At 37.7% G+C, this 17,112-nt stretch overlaps 1 protein-coding gene across 2 annotated transcripts; it reads right to left on the reverse strand.

Moving 5' to 3' along the window:
* Nucleotides 1-1,772: 1,772 nt before the first annotated feature.
* On the reverse strand, nt 1,773-16,873 carry palmda (palmdelphin a). Of its 2 annotated transcripts, XM_081375547.1 has the most exons (9): nt 16,807-16,873; nt 13,749-13,800; nt 13,180-13,260; nt 12,948-13,066; nt 12,045-12,159; nt 11,862-11,886; nt 11,642-11,758; nt 9,150-10,043; nt 1,773-2,001 (listed from the first exon to the last, which is right to left on the reverse strand). In XM_081375547.1, the coding sequence occupies exons 2-9, from the start codon at nt 13,791-13,793 to the stop codon at nt 1,961-1,963; spliced, it is 1,437 nt and encodes a 478-aa protein (XP_081231673.1). In that variant the 5' UTR covers nt 13,794-13,800; nt 16,807-16,873; the 3' UTR covers nt 1,773-1,960. The 2 variants fall into 2 exon arrangements, with proteins under 2 accessions (XP_081231673.1, XP_081231674.1); XM_081375548.1 differs by lacking the exons at nt 1,773-2,001; nt 16,807-16,873 and having other exon boundaries at nt 8,979-10,043; nt 13,749-13,796.
* Between the last annotated feature and the right edge of the window lie 239 nt (nt 16,874-17,112).

Raw genomic sequence — 17,112 nt, forward strand, 5'->3', positions numbered from 1 at the left:
TTCCAATGACTTGATCATGAAATTGGTGTGGGTTAAAGTGATAATATTTTGACAATGCATTTAATTTTGTGAAAACTAATCATGGTTTTTTGACCATATTTACTACACCCATTTTGGGTGATCTGATTGCATCTTGTAGATAAACCGAGATTACCTTTGGATGTGGAAGGGAATGAGGCAAAGCTTTTTTTTTTCAGAATAAGCAATTCAAATCTGCTTGCAGAGCATCATAGTAAAAATAACAAAAGTAAGTTTGTTCGAGGATATTCTGTCTGTTTGCTGCCTGTGTTAGTAGCTCAGTCTGTGCATGTTTTCCCCCATCTTTTCTGTTTTTGCTACCAACCCACACAATTGACGGAAAAGCAGCATGAGTACACTCCAGCAAATTGCAAATGTAACAACAAAAAAGGCATCATCTCTCTCTCCTCCGTCTTTTCTACTTAAGACCTTCCCACTACAATGCACAAATCTGCCAAAACTCCAAAATGTACATCTGAGCCTTTTTAAAACTCTGTTGAAGATGCATAAAAATGCATCAGACGCAGGTGCACAATGACTCTCCCCATCCAGACCGATGTCTTACACTACAGTAATGTATATTCCATATCAATACAAAAGTTTGAAATGTGAATACTTACTGTCATGGAGCTTTGAGGTCGGCTGGTTTAACAGTGAAGGTCTCGTTTGTTCCTTTGAGTGCATGTATGTGTGTGTTAGTGTGTATGAATGTGTTTGACAGAAGCCACAGCTGTGATTGAATGCGTGGGAATCAACCAATGGCAGCACAGTAACTCCACTGACAGACATGACAAGCTCAAACACACACAGACACGTATAGAGAAAGGAGAATATAACTAAAATATATATTTGCACACAATCCTCAATGCTCAGGGAAAAAAAAGCTCACACCAGACGACTGTTATCAGACAGTTTTGCCGGTGAACAGAATTAAATAGGCTCAGTGTATTAAAGGATCAGCTTTAATCTGATTTAGTATTTTATTATTTATTTTTTTCACTCTACCATCACTTTTGCAAAACTACAGGGGGACCAAAAACAACATTATATGGTGTTTATGCATCAAAAATATTTGTCAGATAGGCTATTTCATAAAAGGGACAGTTCATCTATCATCATTTACTCACCCTCATGTTATTACAATAACCCTGTATGACTCTGTGAAACACAAAATATTTAGATATTTAGCAGATTGTCCAAGCTGCTCTTTTCCATAATGAGAATCCCTGGTCCACATTCACTTTCACTCTATGACAAAAATATCAGAAATGTCAAATATTTAATTAACATTGAAAGATATCTTTAAAAAAGAAAAGAAATGATCAGCTTAGAATATTAGAAGAGAGAAAGTTTTATAAAATGAGGTTGAAAAACTGTTGACAGATTTAAAATTTTTGAGTGAGCTATGCCTTTAATTTTTTTAGTTTTGATAAAGGTAACATGGACATCTAATGAAAAAAAAATCCCCACAAAAACACAACAGAAAGATTCATTCATTAGCACAGATAATAAAGCTGTCCCAAACAGCTGTCAGCCACATACACACGCACATCATGAGGTTTGACTGTCATTCTGGGGGTTTCTCAACAAGGAGAACACATCTGAAAGGAAGCCTCAGACTGTGACATATCATATGACAACAATATCTTCCTTTTTGGACGTTTCAAACAGTCAGTGTCATTTACAGCAGATATCCGTGTGTGTTGTATTTCTTTGAAGCACCATTATGAATAAAAGAAACTGACAGAGGCACAAAATGTTAAGCGGTTTAGTTATAGAATATTTTTCCTGAAAAGTGTTAATAGTACATCCTCCTTTCACTTTCAGAAGACTCCGCCGAGATGTTGATCTACGTTTCTTGTCTTGCTGGCCACTTCGGACAATCGTACAAGATTCTCAGAGTTCGCAGAGTGTGATTTCCACAAAATTTGCGTGTCGGGCACTATGCGCTTTGACCCAGTTTCTCCATCTGGATCTGTAATGCTGTTGGGAGCATGAGAGAAAAGACATTGATTTAGCTGCTCAGTTCAATCCTCCCAACCAAATAGAAGTTAATGGACAGCTGATGCACACCAGTAGCTTCCCTCTGAGACCCATCAGCAGTGCTCCACCTCCTCACTGACTCATCTTTTGTGCAAGGGCAGTTTAAGTAAAAGGGTAATCTTAATAACTCAAGCTATAAAGACATTTGTCCTCATGAAACAATCTATCCCCATTTATATAATCCCCAAGATTGATTATATAAGAGTGTTTCAAGCACACCAGCCAGCCTTCTTAAAAGCCTCTTAAGGTTGGAAGACATGCACAGCAAATTATCTGCCCACCACTGGAGCGCTCCGAGTGTGCGTGTTTCTGAAGAAGATTGACAGGGCTCGATTGCATATTCTACAAGGAAGAGATGACAGAGAGGGGGCCATGTGTGGGAGTGTCCCCTATTTTTATTTTTTTTGATAAAGCATACTGTTAAATGACATCATTTATATTGAGTCTAGCAGCAACATATTGCCATAATGGCTTTAAGTTAGTGTAGCCTCAAAAGTTGTGAGTCACTTATCTTTTCATGCAACATTTGTGTAGGTGGATGCTGTCGTAATCAGTTTGTTTTTCAGCATTAAAGGAATAGATCACTCAAAAATGAATATTCTGTCATTTACTTGTGGCTTTCAAAATAATAATAATGACAGTGGCTGTCAAGCTCCTTTTGTGTTCCATGAAAATACAACTATGGAATAATTACAAAGCTGCTATTGTTTACTTAAACTAAAACTATTAAAAATTGTTTTTGTTAAAGCTGAAATAAAATAAAATATTAATATTAAATGAAAACCGTAAAAAAAAGTTGTTTTGACAAACAAACAAAATAAGTCTGTTGAAGTACTAAAATTAGTAAAAGATTATCTTCAAAAATAAATTGAAGCTAAATATAAAAAACTAAAGACAAACACACATAACAGAATTACTAAAAATATATAAAAAATCTAATTCAAAATATTAATAAATATAATAGCATTTAAATAATAATAAAAACCTATTAATTAGCATTTTGTTTGAACTATCTCTTTAAATAGAACATATTGGGATATTAAAAAGACAAAAAAAACAAGACTCATTCAATCAGTTTTATTACAAAGATTAATCTCTCACTCTTTTCACACTCTCATACACTCAATGTCAAAGCAAAATAAAGGATGCATGACAGAAAAGAAACACAATCAATGAAAGCAGGCATGACTGTTCACGTCACAGCAGATGGCATGCTCTCATGCTTATTATTGCAAGTGGAAAAAGCACAGGGAGGAAATTATAAGCAAAATATGAAAAAAGAAATATAGCATAGAAAGTTTGGCAGTTGAAAACAAAGGAAAGTTATTGCATATTTCACGTATTATTTTGAAAGAGAAGTGCATTTCTGCCCTTTCACCATTAGAGGGAGGTAAAGCTCTAAACCAGGGGTCTTTTTTTTTTCAAGGAGCCCTTGGTGGACACATTTTGCATAAAATTTAATTGAGGTATTTTAAGCTTGACCATTAACAACATGTATACTGTATAGGCCCTAATGCATTTACATACTTATGTTTACATTGCGCATTCATTAAAAGGATCAGAATCACATATTAAGTGTATTAGGTGAAATTAAAACGTAAATGAAATGTACATCTTAATATGGGAGGTACAATGACTTCGGTTCAAAAGTTTGGTGTTAAAAATATTCTGTATTTTTTTTTTAAATGAATGATTTTATTCAGCAAATATGCATCTACTTGATCAAAAGCGACAGTAAAGACTTGTTTTTTTCGTACAAAAAAAATCTATTTCAAATAAATGCTGTTCTTTAGCACTTTCTATTCATTAGAGAAGAAAGTGTATCACAGTTTCCACAAAATTGTTAAGCAGCACAACTGTTCCCTTTCGAGGGAATGAGACACTGTGTCATAACGTTGATGCTACGGCTGCGCAATTAATCGCAATGAAAACGCATGCGATTTGGCAAAGGCTGCAATTATTTTATGCACAGCTTGTCAGTGCAGCACAGCTGATCGGTAGTAAATGCTACTCCATCTGAACACCAGAGGGCGCTCTCACGCAGACACGCCAAATATTCCCCGCACATTATTCCAGGAAATCCCTATCGGGCATCATCAGGGGCGTAGCAGCCATTATAAAAGTGGGGGGGGGCAAAAGCTGTATGTGACCATAGGACGTGACCCAAAGGTGATGTTCATTTTCCTGGCTCAAAACGAGGCGGAGGTGGTAAAATCCTAATAATGTTTAATAATAAGATAATTAAATGTGTATTTTTTTGTAGATCATCATATACCCTAATGTGTTTCCCACATTATTTTTGTTGGTGGAGCTTGGTACCTCTAGGGGGGTCCGGGGGCATGCCCCCCCGGAAGAAAATTTTGTACATTTTAAAGATAAATTCATTAATCTGGTGCACTTTGAGTCACCCGAATCCACTGTTAAAAATAAATAATCCACCCGCAAACCGCCCGATGATATTCTCTGATTTAGATATCTGCATCTGATCATCACATTACAATTATTCAAATTCTGGTATCAAATTATTCAAATTATGGTAACATATCACACTGAAGTAGGCTGATTTAAAATGAAAATTTATTTAAAATAAAAGTTCTTCTTTTGGCAAAATTACATTTCCTTATAGCCTAAACAGAGGCTTTACTCCCTTCAAACTTAAATTGTCAATGTTTCATTACATCACTGTTTGAAAACACAATTTTTTTTGTACCTTTTATAAAGGCATTTTCCCCCTAATTTTATGCTCCATCTTTCATTTTAAATTCTTAAATTTGATCAATATATTCAATTAAAATAATAAGACACTAGGCTGTTACCAATCAAATTAAATAATTTACATTGAAAAAATATAACTGTATTAAATTAGATTATTTTAAATATTTTTGAATATACAAATAAGGAATGTTGAAAAGAATGATACTTTATGAAACTAAACCGCCAGTAGGAGGCGGCAGGCGACCGTCTTAATGAGCGAGTCATTGAGTCATTCATTCAAACGATTCGTTCAAACGGCTGATTTATTCAGAATGAGGCAGTTTATGAATGGGTAATTGAATCTTTGACTCAACCGATTTGTTCAAAACGCTGAATCATTCAGTAATGCAACGAGTGTTGCTGTGAGATGCGCGTTCTGCTGTGATCTTTGTTTGGGACTATTTTCGCTGATGAAACAGAGCAAAAACAGTCATTGCGACTAAAATGTAAGTGAGTACATTTTTGAGTACATCAAGTAAAATTATTGTAAGTTAATTTTAACTGTTTATTGAACTGTTATGAAACCAGTCACGGTTTCAATCTTGATGGCATTCAGGAAAACAGCTGGTCGTGTGTAGCCTAGCTATATATTGTTTCTTAACTAGGCTATATTGTTTCTAAAATGTTATAACTTCACGAGCCTCGACAGCGCACATTAGGCCTGTATTATTATCAACTATAGGCTATCAATCGCCACTTACATCAAATGAAATAAAACAGAATCATCCATTCCTCCACACGCATCCATCCATCCATCCACACACGTTTTCGGTGATTGCCTGGTTATTTTTTATTTTTATATTAAAAATTGTTTTAATCAGGGCATTTGTCCGAAAAAAAAAAAAAAATGCGGGGGACAGAATCACCGGTTTCTAAAAGTGAGGGGGACATGTCCCCCCCGTCCCCCCCGGTTGCTACGCCCCTGGGCATCATACTATCTGCAGCTGAATGAACAGAAGATTGATTAAACATGACTAATAAACACAACTGCCTTATTCTGTGTAAGAAGCCACATCATCTCACAGAGGGATGCTCACCTGTTGTCATGAAGTGAGCTTGGAGTAAAAGCATGTTATTAAATGTTGTCTTTTGTTAGACAAGAGGTTCATAAATGCTTCTCATGTTTGGAAAGATGTTTGACGCGTGTCACTTTTTCAAATGCACGTTATAAGTGACTTAAACTCACAGTGCTTTCAGGTATCAGCGTTTACAGAGCTGTACATCAATGACAAGCTGCGCATAAAAAAAATAATCGCAGCCTTTGCGATTTCAAATTCGCGATGAGCCAAATCAGTTTAAGTGCAATTACATGGAAATTGCGATTAATTGTGCAGCCCTAGTTGATGCTATGCGAATGCCCCCAGGAATGACCGGTGTCTGAAGCAGGTATGGAAACACAGCAATTGATTGGCAGATTGCAGCCCTATGACATCACATGGAGCGCCCCGTGAGTATAAAAAATTGCCTGCCTTAGACGTCATCAGCTCTTTGACTTCAGGATCCGCTTGTTTAAGTGTGTGTGTGAAGTAGGGCTTGCATAGACTAGTCGAGTAGTCGATAGATCGACTACTTCAACCACTATTCGACGCTGTCGGAAACAATCGACTACTCGAGCGTCCATTAACCATAAATGAATTAAAAATGTCGAACGTCACCAACAGACAACACACGTCAGATGTGTGGAAGTATTTCATCAAGGATGACAAAAATATTGTAATTGGCCAACTCTGCAAAAGGCCGTTCACATATTGCGTCTAAAAACATGTGGAAAGCGCGCGTGGCCGTGCCGCAGTCTCCTACAAGCGCTCCCGTGGCGTCTGTCGTTGCTATGCAACCGAACTGCGCTCTCCATGATGACGACGAAGAAGTATCATTCAGCAAAGGATTCATTTATTTCTAGCCCTTGCATTAGCTTTACTACTAGATATATTTCTGGAGATGAGAAGGAAAAACCCGCCTGGAAAAACTAGCGCACCATGTTTCTTTCATTATGAGCGCGCTCGCCGCGCGCCTACATTTGAAATAACGACCTTGAGCGCGGAAAAGATGCGATATGTGAACGGCCCCTAGAAGCAGACCTCTGAAATGAAAGGCAAGAACGGCTATTTATTTGGCTTTAGACTTGTACATGAAAATTTAAAAATGAAATGTCATAATTATAATGTTTTGTGAGTTTACTTATGTAATTGTTGCATTAGGCTATGAATTAATAAATGTTTATTGATAAGATCTAGCTATTTCATTTACAGTAGCATGAACGACGAGTAGTCGAGTAACTCGAGTATTGTTTTGATAAGAAATCGACTAGCAGAAATCAGTAGTCGTGCAACCCCAAGTGTGAAGATATTGCCTGTCAATGTAAGCTTTAGAGCAGAGTGAGTGCTGTCAGCTCTTGGGGGAGCTGTATGCAGGCACTGCAATGAGTCATGGTGGGGAAGCTCTGCTCTCGATTAATCCTGTTCTTGAGGGATCAGAATAGAGTATCTGCACATCACGTTTTAGACCCTGCGTTTGCAGAGGCACCGCGGTGGTTCTGATCACGGGGACCGCGGATATAAACTGTTGAATGAGTTTGACGGGAGTTTTTCTTTTTTTCTGCTTTCCTATTTAGATCACCAGTTGTTGTCTCCCCAGTGTGCATTTAGGGTAGAGCATAGACAGGTCTCCTCTCGCTCAAGAGGGTCTCTGTCTAGACAGTGATATCAGGTGTGGAGGGCTCCCTCTGAGCCTTCTTTGGTAAGCTATCTTTAGGGTAGAGCATAGACAGGTCTCCTCTCACTCAAGAGGGTTGTCATGCTGAAGCCTCCGCTCCTCAGAGATCCATCTAGTGCTGTATTTAGTGCTGGTACAGGTTAGGTAGACTGGGCAACACCGCCACGGACGTCCCACTGCCTCATCTCATCTGTCGGCCCTCCAGTTTGGACCTGGAAGTGATAATGATGGAAGCGGCTTGTACAGATTAGGAAGACTGGGCAAATACCCAGACTCCACATCTGTCGCCCCTCCAGTTTGGACATGGTGATAGTGTGGTCATAGTGGAACTATGTAACATGTTTGCAAAAGGTTCATGAGGAGGATAAAGGTGGCATTGCGCTGTGGCAGCTCACTTTCTGTCGTCCTCAGTAAAGCTGTGGGAATAGGCATTTATTAGCCAATGAGGCTAAGGGTATAGAGCTTGGCCCTCCCCAATCATCATTGCATGCTCCCCTGGGTATGAGTTGCTGTTAATAATGCCCTTCTTCAAAAGGCGTAGTGAAGGTTGAAGCAGGTTTCTTGACAGAGCAGAAGTAGATTGAATCACAATTGGTGATTCATTCTCTCATCTGTCACCCTCTCCAGTACTTTAAGTCTGGAGATCAGCCTGCTGAGGAGTTACCTCACATGCTCCCTTCGCTAATGCTGTTCCTAGTGCTTAAGAGGTAGTAACGGGTTGAGGATGTTTAGAGTTGCAATAGCAATTCTGTATCTCATCCATTGTTGGGCTGTTATGGAATTTACCTGGTTAGTTAGAACATTGAGCTTCGGGAATGTCACAAGCTGGGCTGCTATCTCTTCTAGGTATTAAGGGCATTGCATGTCATGGTTATGCACCTGAACAGACTTTGACATTTATTTCCGGTGTAAGTCCCTTGAGTTATTGACACTGGCTTACTATGATTGTGCATATCTTCACAGCTTAGTGAAGCAGGTGCTTGTTCAGCATGGCGAAGTGGGTATTAACGTTTCCATAGCATCAACGTTATGACACAGCGTGGAGTTCCCTCGAAAGGGAGTGTCTAGGTTATGAATATAACCCAAGTTCCTTGAGAGGGAACGAGAGCTGATGCTGAAAATTCAGCTTTGCTATTAGAGGAATAAATTACATTTTAAAATGTATTAAAATAGAAAGTTATTATGAATTGAAAAAAATATACACAATATTACTGGTTTTACTGTATTTTTAGATTTTACTGACCCAAAACTTTTGAACTGTAGTGTATTTAGATTACCTTAGATTTGTTTTTAGTTAACTTATTATCGTTTCTTTGTTATAAAATTTCATTTCATAAAAATGATAATTGTTGGACCCCCTGCAGTTGAAGACCCCTGCTCTAAAGCTACACATATACGACAAGGTGTTTTTACAAACACTGTCAGACAACATGAAGGACAACATGAAGGACGGTTTAAGACACTGAACAACTGAAAACCACAGCAGTGTCCAGCATGCAGAGTGAGGAAAGCCAGTCTGGTGAGAAGCTGCATCATAGAAGAGCTGATAGAGTGTTAGTGCAACTACATCAGCACACAGCAGTGCTTGTGTCTCTCTTTGACTTTTTTAATCTTACGGGTACCTGTAGTTGACGGGTCCTCTATGTCCTCTCTTTTGCCTTTCCATCTGGCAGAGTAGGAAAAGGCATTGTTGACGTTGGAGCTCTGATGAGGGTGGAAGCTCTTGCTTGCGTCATCTTCACCGTCTCCAACGATTACCAGCTCTGCCCGAACTGAGCCCTCATAGCTCTGGCTGTCATCTTCGGCATTCTGGTAGCCCATGAAGATCATGGTGACGGGCTCGTCCGAAGGCATGGCATTCAGGATGCTGACTTTGGAGTCCTCAGAGTAGGCCGAGCACAGGCTGTGGTTTCTGATGTCACAATCCAAATGCTGCGTTCCCCGGTTGCTCTCTCTTCGGTTGTAATATTGTCCATGCACGTGTCTTTCCCCTCTATATAACTCACGGCTGTAGTTATTCCCATTGCCGTTTTGATAGTATTCGTCTGGTCTGTCATTATAATCAGGCATTGGAAGGAGTGGAAGTCTATGACCCGCGTCCTCCGGATAGCGAACACCATCATTGTACACAAGCTCGGGCCATGCAGATAAGTCGATGCTGTAGGGATCTTGGTGTCCGTTGGGTTTGTGGCTCTCCATGTTGTTGAGGTCTGATTGTGGTTCATGGGAGATGTTGTAAGGATAAGAAGGGTCCATTTGTACCTGATTGGACCTCTTCTTTTTCTCAGAGGCCTGTCTCAGCAGCTCCTCAACCTCCACGGGACTGAGTTCATCCACTCCGTTCGCACCAGGCTGATCACCGTCCGTGCGTAAGGCGTAGACTGACTTCCGGCCATCGTCGTAGACTTTGATGCCTCTCTGCTGGAGTTCTTGGGGAGAAATGGCAGAGGTGGACAGCACTTGGCTTTCACCTGTGCGCAAGTCCTTCTGAACATTAATTTCCATGGCAAACAAAGCTGTAAGAGACAAATGGAATGTGTGTAATATATAAGATTTTTAAAGATTGTTTTAAGATGTTAAAATATTAACCACTATCTTTGCGTATTAAAGGACAATTCCGGTATTTAACACTTTGAGTCTATTTTGTAGTTTGTTTTGGATGAACAAGAGTGGTGGACAAAGAAATTTTGACAATGGTTCCTGTCGCGACTTTTTGACTATTTTAGAATTGCCCATGACCGCTTTAGAATGGGAGTCTATGGCCATGCACGAACATGTCCTTAAAACAACCCTTAACATTCGTTTTCAAAACTGTGCAACTCACCGAGTGGTTAGTGGTGTTCGTTGATGTTCCAAAACAAGTAGCGTAGCGAAATACAGTTTATGTCGTGTTTTATTTGCCATTTTGTAAAATCCATTGATTTCCGTTGGAGGACACATTGCTCGTTGATATTACTGCGCTACCGGAAACGGAAAGGAGGCTGTTTACATTTGATTGTAGTCTTTTAGGTCTTTTCGCTCGGTTCTCTGTCTCTCAGAAGGCTAGCGTGAGCAGAGCAACGGAAGTTGCGGAAGAGCGGAAGTTTATGCGCGGTTGTTAGGTATCTGAAAAAATAGTTCCACTATAGAAAAATAAACGGATTGAAATCATACATTGCGCCGATATTTGTTTTTAATCGTCAACGAACACCACTAACCCACTCGGTGAGTTCCACATTTTTGAAAACGAACGTTAAGGGTTGTTTTAAGGACATGTTTGTGCATGGCCATTGACTCCCATTCTAAAGCGGTCATGGGCAATTCTAAAATAGTCAAAAAGTCGCGACAGGAACCATTGTCAAAATTTCTTTGTCCACCACTCTAGTTCATCCAAAACAAACTACAAAATAGACTCAAAGTGTTAAATACCGGAATTGTCCTTTAAACTTGGATACAAGAAAGTAAGACATTTGTGTGTCCATATCCATGAAAGTGTAAAGACTGTGGCTGTAGCGCTCAACCAATGGTGTGATTTTGGAGGCAACCAAACTGTTTGAACAACCAATGACACCTGGGCTGTGTTTCTCAAAAGCATCTTAAGCCTAAATAGATCGTAGAACCAAACCTGTTTGAAAACTATCATATCGTTTTTTTCCCCATTTGGTGGCACAGAAATGACACACTTCAGCTATGAACATTTTACAACATGGATTCCCAACCCTTTTTGTCAGCAGAACTCATATGAACCAAAATATTAACTTGAAGTACACCCTGAGATTTTAAATGAATATTTAAAAAATTAAAACACAGTAATTTTGTTTGTAATAATGTTCACAGTAATAATGTTCACAGTTCTCTGCTTTTAGTTAATGGTCACATGACAAGCAGGTAAACTTTTTTTTTTTTTTCATCTTGGTTTAGTAAATGTTTCATTTTGATTGTTTTTATTTAAACTTTTAGTCAAAATTATGATTTGATTAATTAGCTTTAAATAATTAATCAACTCACAAACTCCCTGCTATTCCCCAGGGATTTGTGAAACCCAGTTTGGGAAACCCTGTTTTAAAAGATTTGTTTTGCTAGTTCTACATTATAGAAATATATTGAAGACTTTTGAAGTCTTCTTTCAGTTTACCAGGTTTGGCTTGATCATTTTTTGCTTCAGTTTCCAGGTCTCGTTTCTTCCTCTGATTTAATAGAGGAGTGCTGGGCTTTAGCATATTTGGAATTGTTGAATGTATATAGACCGGGTCTGCAAAAAAAAAGTTACAATATTCATAAATAATCCAGAATTCAAAACAACAGTTTTATGGTCCATAAATATTGTGATTGTGATGTAATTTTACAGTAGTTACCTGATATGAAATCTGCATTCACTGCCTGTGAAAATACAAACAGAATATTTTTCTAAAATAAAGTGTCTTCAATTTTCAGATGTATAAAGCCTATTTTTTTTTTCTTTTTAATATAGTTCAAGCAAAAGACAGACAATCAGAGTTTCTGATTGTTTTAAATGAACCATAACAAAAGTACTGTACCTTAATGATGTCCTCTGGAGATTTTTCAATGGCTTTTAGCCTCTTTAGAATCAGCCCCTCATTTGTTGAGATGTTCATTTCCTCTCTCTCCAACGCTTCAATCTCTTTCTCTATCCTACAGAGAATATGTAAAAATAATTGCTTTCTAAAGCTTCCGTCCTTTAGCGTTCTCGTCGCATGCGCACACGCACACGCCTCTGTTACTGGGTTAAGTCACACAAGAGTGACAAAGCCTGTCACTCTCTGTTTGTACTTTTTGCTGCATAGACATGCTAGATCCAATGAGTTAAAGACACATTGAGTTGTTAAGAGGGTATGAAATCATTATAAACAAATATTTAATAACAGACATTAGAATATTATTCTCTCATATGACAGAGGTTCAGTCAGAATCGCCATCGGCCAGAATCATTTAACACACCCGCAAAGAATGAAACCAACAGCAATAGTTGTACCAGTGTGTGACCTGCATGTAGCAGCTCCTCAAGGACATGGGAAAAGCTTTTTTAAGCATCCTTCTCTGACTTCATTGCTACTACAATGCAATGCGGTTACAAAGCATTGCACACTGCTTGCCTCATACTTCACTCTAAAAGATTTTATTAGGGCACCACAGGGCAAAAAACATTAGCTTAGAAACATCAGGCCAACCCCTGAAGCTACAAAATACCCTTAAGTAAAGATTGAGAGTGTTTTAACTGTATTCAGAAGATGCCAGAATGCTAGATATGCTATGATAATCTCAACAAACTAGCTGACATTCTTTATGGAAAAATCTTAAATAGCAAAATGGTGTTTGGATCAACAGCCACTCTTGAGGTGAATATGGTATAAATAAAACTACAGTAATGAAACCATTGAAATTAAAAATACGATAAGGCACAACACAATAATTTGTCTTACCGAAATATATTACTCTTGAGGTGTTTCGTTTGTTGGGCATCTTCAAGAGCTTTTTGTGTTTCCTGTGCATTACTGCTGTTCATCCCATCCATGAGCCACAGATCTCTCATGGACCTTTTCTATAAAGAAAAATAGAGAGATACTTTAAATTCCAGAACCTTATAATTCAAAACATAAAATTCAGAAAAATTCTGATGAAAATGACACTATACTTCTAACATCAAGAAGGTACCTTAACATGCTGAAGCTTTAGTTTCTCTCTGTCAATCTCAAGCCGTTTGTGGGCAATTTCCTCTTGGATTTTTTTCTTATTCTGTGGAAAAATGGACACGTGTCCAAATAGAGACATGGAACAACAGTAGCACATCTATGTGATAGGAAAGCAGTTGCCTGATGTCAACTATACAGTTCATTGTTGAAAAATAATAAAGCTGAAATAAATGTCTTATCAAGTTGAACTACTAAAATTACTAAAACGGAAATAAATATATAAAGCTAAATAAGAATATATATAAAGCTAAATATGAATAAAAATAAAAATGGGTTATTAAAGCCCATTATGGGTTATTAAAGCCAAATTAAAATAAACTGAAAATAGCCTACAAAAAATTAATTCAAAATATTAATAAATACTATAAGTGTATAATGCAAAAAAAAAAAAGAGAAAAAGAAAGAATAACACTAAAGTAACACTGATACTGTTTAGCAATCATCATTAAAAATATTTTAGCAGAGATTGCAGCCTTTAAACAATCACAATCAAGTATTTCAGAGAGCTTTGAAACAAGTAGACAAGGTTACCGTAATAGCTTGAAGTCGCTCCTTTAAGAGTTCTGCTTCCTCCATCCTGCCTCTGAAAAAAAAAAAAAAAGAAAACGAAAAAAAATAAAATAATTTACCTTAATATGACACTATAAATCATCATCCATACTAGTGGGGCCTCAAAAGGGTGTTGGCCAATATGTAGGTCAAACTCCATACGGTGACACTGATATTTTGATACATTAATGTCCATTCATCACCACTTGCTTCCTGCTTTCTAAAGATCACTGTGGTTCCATGAATAGCAGCAGTGGTAAAACAGTCTCTGCGATGCACCATAAATTATCTGCCTGACAGGATTTGGTTGCCTGTGTCTGAGTGGGTGACCCCTAGTAGATATTGTCCAGTTTAATAGACAACCAAGTAAGGCCTTAGGCTAGAACCTGCCCCTTGAAGTAGCTTCATGCTTCATTCAGTTAAATATTTCTTACAACTGGCCAGATGTGACCTGCAGTGATTCCCACATCAGTGCAATGCAAGAGTATGAAATATTGCAAAGGTATGCTTATGTATAAAAAGATTATGTTTTATTAGCATGTGTAATCCACAGTTATGAAAGTTATGCTGACATTTTGACCTCGTAAATCTATAATGGTTGTCCTGCATGTTTGTGTTTTTGCATGTGGCCAAAGACAACGGAACTGAAAGACATGCTGTCTTTGCTTTATTTTGCCATACTTTTAACTGATAGAAGGTAAAATACGTTTTCTTTTGCTGTGACGCTGTAGATTTAGCAGTGTAGATTTAGCAGTGGAAAAGAACACAAAACACTGACTGCAGTTGACCATCACTTTCTATATCATTTCAATTTACAGTATAGAAGACATTTAATGTCTTCTATACCCTGTCAGTTGTTTCTGTGCTAAATATACTTCATTTACAAGTTTTTGACCAACACAAGCATTTGAAAATGTAACACTGTCATGTTATAGTGACAGCAGGGCCTGTGTCTGTGGGTCTCCAGGCTGCTCTTTCTTTTCCCAGGATATGTGAGACCGACTGAGGCCAGACTTCATGTCTCTGTCCTTGCTTCATACATAGACAGTATCCAGCGCTGACTCAACACGACCCTGCTCATCTGCTTTAGATATAAGGCTCTCACTGCCCACAGTTCAATGTTAATTTCAGTGGCATATTCTAAAAGCTCGCAAGAGAAACCGCTTTATGTATGCAATGAATATTAACGCACAATAAAAACATTACTCAATATATACACTACCATTCACTACCATTCTTCAGTGTCACATGATCCTTCAGAAATCATTCTAATATGCTGATTTGGTGCTCAAGAAACTTTTCTTCTTATTATCAACTTTGAAAACATTTGTGCTGCTTAAATTTTTGTGGAAACAGTGATACATTTTTCTTCAGTATTCTTTGATGAATAGAAATTTCAAAAGTTAAAAAAGGTTTTAGATTAGTTACCAGTTCTGTTTAATTGAATTAGTTTTAAATTAAATGGTGTAAAAACAATTATTGTTCAAAGATGATGTTTCCAGGAAAGATAGAATTTAATCTTTATCTGATTAATATTTTTATTTAATATCAAAAAAGTTTAAAGTAGTACATTTAGTTTGAAATTAATTTGATTTCATCTTAAACTTTTCTACAATTTTTGTATATTTACACTCTAAAAAAAATGCTTGGTTGTTTCAACCCATGTTTGGATCAAATTTGGACAAACCAAACTGTTGTTTTAAAATTTAAAATTACATTTTTAAACCCAACAGTTGGATTTGTCTATATTTGACCCAAACATGGGTTGAAACAACCAAGCATTTTTTAGAGTGTAAACCTTAAAGAACCACAGGCCCTGAACCATAAAAGCTTTTAGCATCAAACTACAATTCCCATTACAACCTATCAAGTTATCTATCTATACATCCATCTACAGACCCCTATCGAACCCCTTATGCTCCAGAAATTCACTAGACTAAGGCACATCTAAAAATAGCAAGGCCACCCAGGGGTACATTGCCTAATGAGTCTGAGGTTGTGGGACACCAGTACTAGGTCTCTGTTTGTCTCCCTGCCACAAAAACCCACCAATTGTTCTGAAACGGACCAAAGTGATAAAACACTTGTGAAGCTGATGTAAAGAACGGCTAACATGAGCAATAAATTCGGCTAGTAACAAACAGCTTCATGCCTTATCTGAATGTTTTTGATGGTGTAAAACCCAAAATAAATGCAAAGATAACCAGATAGGCTACATTTGCATTTGCCTATTTATGAAAACTATGCATTAAGAGTGACAATAAAAGTTCCTTATATAAACAGTTTGGGTTACAGGCTAGCTGACAGCTTTATGGCATATAGGAACATTTCAGCACAGATCCAAAGCAAACTGAACTAGCTGATTGGCAGAGACAATCACATGAATATGATACTCTTTGCAGGCCACTCCTGCACATGGTCAGTTCCCCTGTCAGTTTTAGCACAGAGGAAGTTTCTCTCTAATCTCCTCTAATCTGATCACAAGTCAGTTAAGATGTAAATCTCCTGTTGTGGCATCTGCTCAATATCCTTACTGGACAAACATCCAGGAACTGTACAGTGATTGTATTTGAATAATAAAGATAAAGAACATCTTAAACTTTATAAAATAATACTTAAAAGCCAACAAAAATTAATAATGAAAAAAAAAACACTCTTTTAGTAAACATGCAGGTGTGTTAATTTGTGTAGAAATATAATAAACGGATAGAAAATTAAAAAAAAAAGTTTCCATGTCACAATTGTTTAATTGCTAACTTTAACTTTTTAATTACTTGTGGAAGGTGTAAACTTTCACTTTATTTTAACTTTTTCCAAACTAAATGTCACCCACTTTTCGTAGATTCGTAGAAGTGACGGGAGAATTCTTCCGCCTTAATGACATTTAGATGATACGAGACCCTCGATTAATTTATAAATGAATTAATTCAGCAAAACTTTAGACAAACCCTAGGCATAATTTGGTATCATTAAATTGTCTTTCACGCTATGTTGTCTGTGAATCAACAAAAAGAAGTAAAATAGCAGAGAACACACTTACCGGGCTGCTGAAGACGAACGGATATCCAGAAGGGTTTTCTGAGTTCACGCGCAGTCGTCACTCGTCACGCAGCGCTCATTAAATGGCCACAGCGCTCGCAGGTGCTGTAGGCATGATTGACAGTTCTGCCCTCAGCCAATGAAACGCCAGTAAGCTGTTTCAGTTGTTCAGTCTCATCAGTTTCATGAGTGAATGTTTGAAGTGAATGACGACAGCCCACACCCATGCAGGCTTGAATGTGTCAGTATATAGGCTACTTCTGTTTGATGTCTGTGGAGGTTAACAAACCTTTGGAAACAACAATGT

Source organism: Scardinius erythrophthalmus (genome assembly GCF_964197995.2).
Source record: "Scardinius erythrophthalmus genome assembly, chromosome: 9".
Taxonomy (NCBI): domain Eukaryota; kingdom Metazoa; phylum Chordata; class Actinopteri; order Cypriniformes; family Leuciscidae; genus Scardinius; species Scardinius erythrophthalmus.